At 39.0% G+C, this 13,032-nt stretch overlaps 1 protein-coding gene across 5 annotated transcripts in view; it reads right to left on the bottom strand.

Moving 5' to 3' along the window:
* Positions 1-658: 658 nt before the first annotated feature.
* The window catches only part of Rgs7 (regulator of G protein signaling 7), a 403,213-nt gene continuing 390,839 nt past the window's right edge, over positions 659-13,032 (bottom strand). For 4 of the 5 annotated variants that reach the window (XM_085843207.1, XM_021156749.2, XM_021156734.3 and 1 more), the window contains one exon: positions 659-1,386. Coding sequence is in view for 2 of the 5 variants with exons in the window: in XM_021156749.2 (XP_021012408.1) it covers positions 1,336-1,386 (51 nt within the window). In the remaining 3 variants the exon portion in view is untranslated. Of the gene's footprint in view, positions 1,387-8,505; positions 8,584-13,032 lie in introns of all 5 variants that reach the window. The other variant, XM_021156741.2, reaches the window with a different exon arrangement.

Below are 13,032 nucleotides of genomic sequence, written 5' to 3' on the forward strand. Positions count from 1 at the left end.
ACCTGACAATCTATAGCATTATTCTTCTTCCTGTATTTTTTTTTCTTTCTGATAATGGACAGAATTGTGGTCAGTCCCACCCATCTCCAACCCCTGCTGCCATTCCTGTCTTCCCTGCTAGGATAAACTGTAAGCCTTCACAATCGCCTCTTCTCAAAAATACTTACGTTAGAAATTTTGTCACATTGAGAAAAATTTGCTAACAGAGCCGGTAAGACAGTAGCAAACAGTAAGTTTTCATTAGCTGCTGGCAATTACATCTGGCTCTCAAAGGGAATCTGTAACCACTGGAAAACTAAGAAACATTGTCCTTGGGTACAATCAGAAGTATGCTTTAAAGAAAATAGATCCCAAGCTCTATTCTAGCTAAACTATTCTCTAGTTTTGGTCAGGGATAGACTCCATCAGAAACCAGAAAACCCTCCTCAAAAAGGTCTGAAAATGTGGGAGTATGATAGGTGCTGTTTTTCCATAGAAGACAAACTCTCTTCTTGGTCCCAGGTCAGCCCACCTGGGAGATGCTTCCACTGTTGTATTCCTGACTCAATACCACCCAAACCTGAGATTAACCCGGGGTGGGGTATGGGGCAGTTTATGCCTCAGCTCATAGGCTGTGAACTTTTTCTCTCCCCTTCCTTTTACAGGTAGCACCAACAACAAAAGTTCCAAAGCAACGAGATTCTGCATCTTTTAATGAAAGATAAAACAACAATATAAACATACACAAATTTACAGAGAAGAGGTCAACTTTGATACATCTGGAGTAAAAGGTGTTTTCTCATTTAAATATGGTATAAAAATAAATGCAAGAAACAGGAACAGACAATGTCCGGAGAACAGATGAAAATGGGTGCTTGCTTCAGACTGTGGATACAAGGGTGATATGACACATAAATGATGTGCCAATTTATTATTTAATAAGTGTGAAGCCATGTGTGTACTTAGTGATCTATACTTTTTTTTTCTTTTACAATTCTTCCAGTTTGTGACTGACTGAATTTTCAGTGAACTGTGCATCTAGCAGAAGCTTCAAGAAAAGGAGAGGAAGGGGGGGAAAATAAGTTTTCGTTCACTTGAACTCGTTAAAAAGAAAAGGACACAGATCCAGCTTAGCACAAGGAGAGAGGGAAGCAGACGACACATGAAGATGAAGGCAATGAGATGACAGCGTCCCTTGGCAAGTGCGATGCCTTTATGTGCACACAGAAAAGAACAATTCCGGTCCTTCGTTCATGCAACATCTTGGTCTAACGTCCTTGGCTCCAGGTAACAGCGATGGGCTACAAGGTATGGGTGATGGCTCCGTTCAGCACTCATGTGACAAAGACGGTCCTTTTAGTAAGACTGAACAAGGCTTGTTAACCTCTTGGATGTGAGAGTTTTTCCCTGAGGAAAAAAAATATCAGATGCAGAAAGAAAATAATTCACGGTCACTGACAAGGAGTACCATCGTAGAATCCAGCTACTACAGCAGAATTACATCTGTGAGGGTCAAACTGGACCCTTATCTTTTGGTGTGTGGTCCTGGGAATCAAACCCTAGACCTCACACATGTTAATACACACGAGTTCTTGCACTAGGCTCTGCCATCCAGGCCCCAAACTGAACCCCTTAAGTTAACCTGGATTCAAACATAATGATGACCCCCTCCTCCCTCCCTCCCACTCCTGGCATGAATACATCAAACAAATGACTCTCCCTCCCCAAACATCCCTCTCCTCCCAGCCCCCCTTCCCACTGCAAACAGACTGATGGGGTCACAGCACACATTAGCAAATCATAAACATGTCAATAAACGTTCCACGGAGGCTGAGCTATGAGCCAACACCCAGGTTCCCAACCAGAAACATACATCCTGACAGGAGTCTGAGCCAGGTGTTCTGTGGGGCAACAATGTGAATGCATTCTGTCGAGTTGGAGCTACATTTGCAAATATCGAAATGTGTCAGGGTGCAATTGGACTGTATAACATGCACTTTTGAGTGTATGGTTGGTAGGAACTCAAACTTGAATCTATCCCTCCCATGTAGACTTAATGGAGAAAAAGAAGCCAACTGTGAGTCTTGAGATAAAAGTTTCTTCATTCCACTTTCAAACTGTTAACATCGTTCTGTCATCCACAACTTGGTTTCTTCTAAAACAGGAAAATTACATATAGACATTCCATGTATTTTAATTCCACATACTTCACTAATGTACTATTAGAGTGAGTACGTGGAATTTTTTTCCTTAATTCCTTTCTTTTTTTGAAATCTCATCCACCAACTTGTTTCTATTAATTGCTAGTATTCTATGGTGATATGGAAGTTAACTTTTTTATGAGAACACAGTTTATTGTAAATTGCTTTATTTCTCTCTTTATTTCTTAGATTCTAAAATAAAAGCAAGTGGCCTGATTATTTATTTTTATATAAATAATTATTTATATAATTAAAATAATAATTTATTTATTTTTCCTTTGGAAGGGATGATTGTTTTGAGATGATAGTATTTGGGGAATCATGTGTGTTACAGCTCTATCCTTGACTTGCTCTCTAATGTGGCCAAGTTTGATCAAGGTGAGAGATTACTTAGGCCCCTTGTCTCAGGCTGCTGCTGGAGTGAGAACCCATACTTGAGTGCTTAGGAACAGGTGGGATTCCTTTCCATGCGGCTGACAGCCTAAACATAGGGTTTTTGGAAAGGCCTTACTTCTGGTCTACAAAAGACAGAGAATATTCTCTGGTCCTCACATGGGAGAAGAGCTGAAGAATTTCCTTGGGGCCTCTTTCATAAAGACCCTAACTCTAATTCATCAAATGTCTTCCCTTAGGATCTAAGCATGTCCCCAAGTCTGACCTGCTACTCCTATCTCTTTGGGATTACAGAATTTAACATGTGAGTTTTTTTTTTTTTTTCTTGGCTGGGTATCACAAAAATTCAGACCAAAGCTGCCATATTTTACACAAAGAATGAACGACATGTTTAAGAATTGATTAATGATTCTATAACAACTATTAAAAATTAGCAAGCCCTTAATTCATTTTGATAAGCTTTCCTTATACTTTGTTTGGTCTTTGTTTGACAAGATGGCAGTCTTGAAAAGAAAGATCTTTTCTCTTGGTTGGAAAAGGGCTCCCATCTTAGCCCTTTCAGCAGCTGGCAGCAGAAGCTTCCCAAGTTTAAGGAAACCATCTCACTCCAGGCTGTGCTTAGCTCAGCACTCTCTGCCTACACATGGTAACTTTACAGAACACATCCAAGTGGGAATCTGGCCCTCCATGTAAGGACTCAAGAAGGGACTGCCGTTTGTGAACCAGGAAACGGATCGTCACCAGCTATCACTGACATCTTGATCTCGGAGTCCAGCCTCTAGTATGGTAAGCAATGTTTGTATTGCATTAGCCACTTGGCTTAGGGTATCTTGTTATAGCAGCCTGAATGGACAAAGAACATCAAGTCCAACCCTGGACCTGCTTCCTTGTCCATAAAAGGAGGCAACAGCAGCATCTGCTCTACAATCTCGCTTGAAACACTGATGCAGGCAAAGTTTTTTTTTTTGTTTTTTTTTTTTTTTAATTTAGGACATCTTACAGAGTCACTTTATTTTGGCTATGAACTTATTGTTGTAACTGCTGCTAATACCATGTTTTAAGGACCAACATCTAATCTCTTAGGAAGCCCAGATCCAAAAAATCACTATTCTGACTCTGCAAAGGACAGAAAAATCAGTAAGAAACCAAAAACTGTAGATTATACTTTTTCTCCATGCAAAACATAGACAGTGATGTATTTAGCTTATGTTAGGATTAAGAAGCCCTTTTTGATGCTTAAAGATGATACTCTTTCCTGTACTTACTATTGGAGTCTTATGTTAGTGAAATAGCATATGTGTGTGGGTATTATTTATTCTGAGATGAAATAATTTATCTTGAAAAGGGGTTTACACTTTCTAATGTTATTGGTGAGGGAGAAGAAGAATAGAAGGCTAGACTAGTATAGAATTATTTTTCTTAAAACTATAGATTAACATGATTTGGTTTAAAATTCCAGAAAAAAGAATAAGCTAGCTGCATTGGGATGCCATTTTAAACTCAGACACAATTGAATTTTATCTAGACAGAAATCCTTGTCACTTTTTCTTTATACATTTAATTTTAAAGGGAACATGGTTCTCTTTCTGTAGTTTTATCTGTTTTTAAGTCCCTGCAAATCATGAAGACTGCTAGCATCTGCTGTATTATAGACATCAATAAGTCAGAGCTTGTAAAAGTTCAACCCGACTATATCTGTCCTAGGGAATAACTTAAAAACTTTCTTCCATAGGAGGCCACAGGGAAACAGTGTCACAGTCAACCTGAGGATTTGAGATACTAAGGAAACAGTGATCTGAAATGAGAAACTGTGTGCATATGGCCTTGGATAGTATGGCCTTATCAACTTTGCAATTAGTGTTGCTTTTGTGTATTGCAACAATTAAAAGGGATCCTGGATGCAACTAACAGTGAAAAGATTTTAACAGACTGAAGTGACAGCAAGCAACTAGCCTGTCTGGTGGCTCACTGAGATTTAAAGATCTAGAGCCTGTGTGCCACTTGTCTTGCTTCTTTATGGAAAAGAAAATACACAAGTCTTGACTTTAGTGCTCATGCTGGTGGGAGTCCACTCTCTCCTGCTCAGCCTATTAGAAAGAACTGAAGGTCCAACAACACTGTCCCTTCCCTGGAGCACGTTCATTTTTTAAATTGCATGTGAGCCATTTCCAACAGCCATTTCCAGGCAGTGCTTCAGAAGCCAGCGGAATCAGTCCCTGACTATTATCTTTGGGTAAGTAAATTGCAGGACTAAAAAGACATTCATAGCTAAATCACAAACTCTCAGCCCTAGCAGTTAAAAGAACTAAAGAAAATCTTGCCAATAGTATTCACCTCCAAGATTGCTTCTTACAATAATTTGATAATTCCATATGAAGAAAAACCAACTTAGCATCTGGACTACATGAATGTCAAATGACATATGTCAACCCTCCTGTCAGGCTCAGGGAGAGAAACTATAGCAGAAACGAATCTATGGGAAAGACAACCATAGACAGACAAAACCTGAAACTCAAAATATTGCAAGCCTTTGTAATATGCAGTTGATGAAGAGTATCTTAGAGAAAAAATGAGTATGTGATCAGTTCTAGAACAAATCAAGCCTGAAACAGAGGTGAAAACATCACCTTAACAAGAGTCACTATAGAGTTTCACCCTCATCAGGCCATGCCCTTCCTATCCTACAGTTGTCCAAGCATGTTCACTGTAATCCAGAACCCCTGAACAACAACTTATAAAGCACTTATCTAGGTTCTGAACCCTGGGCACACACATGCCTTAGCACTCTACTACAAAGATGTAGCCCCAGCACTCTTATTTGTTTTTTTTTATTTTGAGATACAGTCTCACCAAGTTGCCCAGACTGGCCTTGAACTCCTTCCTGAGCCTAGGAAGACCTTGACTTTGTGACTTGCTGCCTCAGTTTCCAAGTTGCTATGATTACAGACCTGTGTCCCTGAGCCCAGTTGGTGTGACTTTTATGGCTTTCCCAACTGAACTATTTACTCATAGGTATAAATTTTAACTCATTCAAAAACGTTATTCTTGATCTTAAAGCAGAGAGATGAGACAGAAGTGTGAAGTCTGTGAGAGTGGACAGGAAGGCCAGGCCCTTAGCCATAGCATGGAGTTGGAAACAATGGGACACAGGAACTGCTGTCCACTTTGCTCTTCTGCAGACCTAGCAAGCACAAGAAGCTACATTTGCCTGAGCAGTTGACTCTGTAAGTTTTATGGTTGTCACAGAGGTAAACTGCCCAGCAAGTAGACTGAAGAGAGATAAGTGGGTGGAGTTGCACAAGATGACCTCTGACCTTAGCATTAAGAGTACAAGACTATCTCCATTTTCACCTTCCTATTTAACTCAGCCTCACAATTCTTGCTATTTCATGACAGTTTCTATTTGCTGGTGTCCTGGAAATACTTGTGTCACTTCTACATGTTTCTGGAGACTTACAAGCATATTACAAAACAATGCCCTGGTGATAATATTACCTGCCCACTGCTTTCTATGACCTGCCAAATGTCTAGTCTCTAGGCATAAAATCAGCAGAACTGGCCATGTGAGCAAACTCATATAAGAAGATGAGCTACAGATAGAATCTCTTTAACTCTCATATTGAAAAATGTTCTGGTCTCACTCTGCCTAGATTTCAAAATCGTTCATCATATGGCTTCTCTGTCCCTCTAGTCTGCTTACTGTTGCTCCATACATGGTTCCACAGCTGGCGTGACACCAGCTGCTCTCTCAGTCAAGACCCCCTCTCTGCACAAAATGTGCCCCTTACTCAGCCTTCAGGGGTAAGCTTTCTGTCCACACCTCTGCCCCCTGAATTTTGTCATTCTTTTCTCTCAGTTTTTCCTGCCCATGAATCTGCATTCCTGTACTTATATGCCTCTGAATACCATTTGATAAGTCACCCACCCTGTTGATAGCTGTTAAAAATCATCAGGCTTATAGAAGTCCCCAAAAATTTCTTTCATGAGCTGAACCCCCTCACTGGAAATACTATTTCAAGAATAAATGTTTACAAGTGAAGGTAGAAAGATTTCCATGTCCTGGAATTAAGTTACTTTTATTTTGAGGTAGGAGAGGCTTGATAGGTGATGGTGAGGGGCAAGGGCTGAATGATGGAGGAACACTGATCTTATCCTGTGTGTGAACCACTCCACTAACAGAATCTGAGCTTTCCAACTCAGAAGATGGTTAAGAAGAAACTGAATCAAGACTGCATGTCCCCACTTTACTAAAAACCAATTCTTCTAAGTAAATTTGCAAATAAATTCATATTAAAGCATGTTAGATAATTCTAGTAAAACTATGAATGACTAAAATTTCCTATAATTCGATAAAGGAGGTTGCAAAAAGTCTTTTTCCTATAAAAGGAAAGAAGGAAGAGGATTCTTTCAAATATTGACTCTTTTAGGAAGATATAGATCTGAATAATTAAAGAAACACCTGTGCCTAGATCTCTCTATGGGTTAAGAAAGATCATAAGCCAAATAATTCCATTTTCTTACTTAAAACTATAAAGAATGCAATAGACATCATTAGATAAAGATACAGATGGATCAAAATAAAAAACAATGTAAATTAAATGATAATTATGAATAAACTATAAACCTTTCTCTTTTATTAACTATAAACCTTTCAACACTTTCATTCAAAACTACATTTTAATGCTTTTTAAAAAACCAAATAAATTGTACTGTAGATACTGACTTATGTGAGGCTGATCCATTTAAATGATTGTATTTTCATCAATTGCCATGTTACATGTGTTTCTGATAAATAACTATTTTTCTAGATATATGTGACAAAAATCTATTTAGGTAGATGCAACTATACTTAGGGAAAAAATTAAATATAATAACAGATCAGAAAATATCACAAAGGATAATACTCAATAGAGGAAATTACTGCTTATAAAATGCTATAATCCATAAAATGTAAACATGCACACATATAGTATGCGTGTATGCATGTTTATATGTAGTACACATGTAAAATATATTAATCAAATGTGATATTAAAAACATGAAAGCTACTGTTCTAAATCTGATTTTTACTAAGTGTATAGGATTGCAGTAGATAGGCTCTAATGGATTAAGAAAGTCTCAATGCTCTGGACATTCAGAGTATGTCCTATATTTAGAAATTATATGATTTAATGAATGCTTTTGTGTGTGTCAGAACATCTGGATTTTCTAAGGACAAAGTTACTTTAAATTGACTTATTGATTTAAAGTACAAGAATTTGGAAGCTTTTAGAATATTTTATCAGGTTCATTCCTGAAAAGGATAACAGTTTATGCTTGTAGGAACAGTGTATGAAATTGTCTAGAGTTTAATCTCTTTTCCTTTTTCCTTCCTTTCTTCCTTCTTTGCTTCCTTCCTTTTTCTCTTTTTTCCATCCCTTCCTCTGCCCCTTGTTCTTCTTCTTCCTCCCTCCTATACTTTTCTAATCCATGGCCTGAGGCATGCTGTCTGAGCACTCTACATGCATGGCCTTCATTTATTGTATTTAGAGGCAGGATTTCACTAACTGGTCTAGACTGGCCTTGAAATTATAATCTTCTTGCCTTATCCAACTGCATAGCTGGGTTTACCAATGTATATACATACATATCCAGCCTCTATTTCACATCCATTTTCTAGCACTAGATATCATTTAGAAAGAAAAGCAGCCCCTTTGCAGCAATATGCTATGTTTTTCTGGGTCATACTTGACTATAACAGCAGGCTCTTGGTTTTTTCATGTATGTATTGACTTCTTGCATTTATCATTAAAGCTGTCCAAGTCCTTTGCTAATTCTTCCAATGGCAGATTACTCTTATGGCTATTATTTACCAAGAACTTCCTGTATACCAACTACATTAGCTGTGTATCTGTCTGGACGTGCGTATTGACAGTTGTTAGAAAGGGTTTACCCGATTTGAGGACAGGAGCTTGCTTTAAACAAAGGCTCTTGGGCTAAGTACGGCGTGGAGCAGCCTTTCATGGCATCTCTGTGGATGAGACAGAGAAAGATGCAGTTCATAACTAGACAAACAACCACCTCCAAGGTGTGCTGTTCACTAGAGTGGCAGCTTCTGCCATCTTCCCAGTACTTTAGGGCATTCTCATTCTTAGTCTGAATGAATCATTAATAGAATGCTGAAGGAAGGCATGCATGATGCAACCATGAACATCACCTTCAAAAGACTAACCAATATATACTCCAGACATGGGGAGCAAGAACAGAGATGAACTATGAAATTTAACAACAGGGTAGAATGTTGTGGGAAGAAAGTAAAAAATTCAAATTTACATTAAAATGAATACACAACAAACAAAGTCTTGAAACAAAAGACAGGAGTAGAAAACATAACTACAGCTTGTATGGAAAAAAAAGCAGTGTTTTAAAGTGTTTTAGTTAAAGCATCAAATATGCTACTTTGTCATGGTTGGGGATTGGGATCTGGATGTGAATGCAGGCTCCAGTTAGAATGTATTCAGGAGACAAATCAGGGAGGTGGCATCTATCTCCTACAGGGTCACAGATCAAGTGTTGTGCTTGGCTATGATCTAGGAGAGCTTTTTATGGACTGGAGCAAACATACATGAGCAGTGAAGGTGGTGACAAAATACTAAACAAGTAGAAAGCAGGAAAGAACCCTATCTTGGTGCAAGAGACACTCAGGTTTAATTTGATGACAGCTTTTAAGGTATCTTCACCTTATCAGGTCTTTAAAAGCTCAGTTTTCACAGAAATGTGATTTTAATATCTATATTTCATACTTCATCTATATGTTAATAAATTATATAAATGTAAGGAATCCATAATAGTAATAAAAAGAAACACAACCAACTTGATGCTCTACATTTCCAATGGAGAGTGGTGGAATTGAGAACACATAAGAGAGCAGCTTATCAGCTGTGACGTTGTCTTTGTGCTTGGTACCAATCGGTGGAGAGAATGGGCAGTGCTGTCTTGTACAAGGCAGAGGCTCATGAAACATGGTTTTCATGCCAGGAACATGATTATCACAAGTATCAGTTAAAAGAGGTTTGGAACCCAGTAGAACACAAATGAACCAGATTTTGGGAAGAAGCACTGTCCATCAAGCCTTGCTATAAAAAGCCTTGCAGGGACTCTGATGTAGCTCAAGTGAGTAGTGTTATTTGGTCAAGAGGAGCTCGAGTGTGAACACTCCTAAGGAGATAGCCCTTATGCTATACTGTCCGGAGATGCTTGCAACCATGGCAGAAGAGAAAGGGACACACAGAGAATGATTGCAATTCAGTTTATGGAAAATGGGCTCACAGAATCTGCATTTTTCTAGGCTATAAGTAACTTGGGGATGTGAAAAGTTGGATCCAACTTAGAAAGGTAATACATGAGAAATTTTGATCAATGGAAAGAAGAAGTAGAGGTGATTCTTAGAAACTTCAGAAGAGTAGATGCTCCTGGAAACAAGGATGAATTTGATGCCTCTGCCACCTAAACCTACCATGTTCCAAGGACCTCAGAGGCCAGCACAAACAGTGAGTTTGTGGAAGAAGACTCTAGGGATTGGCCCTGGTTGAAGAAATTGTACTAAATTCCTTTGCAGCTCTGAGATGCCCATAATGCCGTCTTTTTCTGTACTTTCTCTAAATACCTCTTAGATTTATAATTTAAAAGTAGAAAAGAGGAAGATTTCCTAATGAATTTTGTTTTATTTCTAGTATTAGTAATATATTGTTAGACAGTAACATGTATATTTTAAGTGAACACTCTTATTAGAGTAGTAGTAGTAGTAGAGCAATGCCTATGGTAAAATTTTGTGTGTGTGTGTGTGTGTGTGTGTGTGTGGTGTTGTTCATGAACTATATCAAATTATAAGAAGGTCTTCCAAGCCAAAGTCATCTGTATGATTTGGAGAAAGAAAACAAACAACAGCTGAACTTTGCTTCTCTTCTTCTAGATTAAACTTTAAAGATTCAGTAGTTGTCACAGTCTGCTGTATTGTTGGCCTCACACTGGTTGCAATCACAAGAATAATGAATGACTGTGGGGCTGTCTAATATTTGTTCATGTCTCTCTTAGTCTCTGAACAAGAGACTAAGCAACAAGAATACAGACAAGGCAAACAAGAATACAGCAGCAGGGAGACTGTAATGCTGTATGCACTCAGTAGAACTTGCCCAATGCAGGCTTGCTGTGTGGTCTGCTAGGGCTATGGAAGCCATGGTGAGATGTCTACAGATACACGCAGAATACTTCTAATTCCAAAAAGGCCTGCAGCGGCTACAAGGAGGCTCTTGTTTTACTATTTTAAATGGTCTCTATCCAGGAACAAGCACAGATTATAAAAAGTAAAAAAATTACCCCTGCAGTGCTCCATCAGCATCAAAGGGACTTTCATGTTTTTCTGAAAAATGTTTTACAGGGCAGTGTCAGGGAACATATATGACCCCATATGTGGTTTTAGAATAGATGAAAGAAAGTGAGAAATAGATGGCTTGGTCAAGAGATAGAACTGTCAAGTACAGGGTCTCACAAGGAGATGTAATTGAAATCTGACTCTATTGCTAATGGCAATTAAATCTGATGTCTCATTGAACCCTATCTTTATCTACTTAAGTCCCATTCACACTTTCCCCAGCAACAAGGGGAAAACACTTAAAAGAGACTATGCACACCATTGTCCTTAGAACACTGATACAACTTTTTAAAATTCTTGCTGCATGACATTTAGAGGTAATTTAGACTTAATGAGGTAATTTAGACTGAGGCTGAGTTAACTATCTACAAAGAATGCTGCCAGGTGCTGTGATGTTAAGACTGTTGCGTGCAAGCAATCCTAGGTCTTTTTTTTTTTTTTCCTTCAGTGACAGTTTAATCCATGGATATGAGGTGATCTGAGACCCAAGCATACTGGTGTCATAATGGAAGCTCAACAATCTTCAAATAAAAACAGTGACAAAGAAAAATTATGTTGGCTGCTTTATCACAATTGTGAATCCTACCTCAGGCAGTTCAAAGTTTAATCTCACTTTCCAGTAAATGTGGCCTTAATACATTGCAGTAAATTTGTTGGTATTCCAAATCTTGTTCCTCTTATGCCACTTTTACATAAGCAGCCATGTTTCAGTCTTGAGCAACTAATGTGTGTCTTAGACCAGTAGCCACTGCTCCTGTCGTAGGACCATCCTCTCTGCAGCATCTCTGAGGTTCCCCACTGCAACCATCTGCAGCTCAAGAGGTGTGTGTGGGCAAATCCAAAACACAGTCTGGTTCCTTGATTGTCTTCTATACTCTGCTGCTCTCACTGGAAACATCCTTACTTGTCCTGGCCAGAGTCTGTTGAGTCCTCACGCCTTTGTCTAATTTTGATCTTGTGGGTCTCTACTTGGGCTTTAATCCTTCCTTTCTCTGTTTCCTTTGAGCTACCAGAAAAGACACCGTGACTCACACTGAGGAAGCTGTTGGGAGTCTTGTTCTACTCACTGGACAGTCAGCTTCCATAGGAAGAGAGAATCAATTTAGATGTGCGTGGTAGCTGCATCCCAAGATAGTAATTTGAGTCACCTCTGTCTTCTTACAATTATGAATATGCTTAAAGCATATTTTATGTCTTATTACCTATGGATTCCCAATCAGAAAAAATACAGTATCTACCCAGTGTAGGGACTCAATAACTACGATTTATTTATCAGAGGAAAGAACCCAGCGGTGGCTGAATGCAGGCTACCACTGAGCTGTAGATTTATCTTAGAAACCTCTCTGATGATCTTCCCTGATGTCTCCCAGCCAGCAGCACAAAATCAGGGCTTTACACTCAGTAGAACAGAACTTAGGAAATTCCGGTTCACATTCTGTGTCGGGCACATGTGGCAACAACATGAACATAGCTCAGTCCTCAAACCTGCCCTCCCTGGGAGCCTCTGGGGTTGCAGTGGGTACTCAGTAGCAACATACCATTCACTGCTTGTACAACTCGAGTGACAATTTCAGAACTAATGGTGCTGTCAGGGGAGAATAAAGTTACCCTGTCCACACTAAATTAGGCTACATGGTCCAAAAACATTTCACCCATGGATTTATACCATGCTGCAGGGAAACTGGAATTATCTTCTCAGGCAAGTTATTGCCACAACCAGTTTCACTAAAACAAGATGGATAGCTGTATCTGCCAACAAAATGATGAAAGAGAGAAGCTTAAGATCCATAAAGGAAGAGAGAGGAGACGTAGATTCATTCTTGATCAACTTTGCTTTCCTTTTGCTGGAGAGGCCCAATGGCCAGCTCATAAGTGTTCTTCACCAAAGGTGTCATAGCAATTTCTAACAGTTTTTCCATGTTATGTACCTGTTATCCTGAGCAAATAAAGCCATAGCCCTTTAGTAGAAACAAAGGGCCACAAAACCTTCCTAGTGGTAAAAATTCACAGGGGCACAGACATGAAATGCAAAGCTCTTCTCTCTCTGTT

This window comes from Mus caroli, unplaced genomic scaffold, assembly GCF_978045245.1.
Source record: "Mus caroli unplaced genomic scaffold, Mus_caroli_1 scaffold_1, whole genome shotgun sequence".
Lineage (NCBI taxonomy): Eukaryota > Metazoa > Chordata > Mammalia > Rodentia > Muridae > Mus > Mus caroli.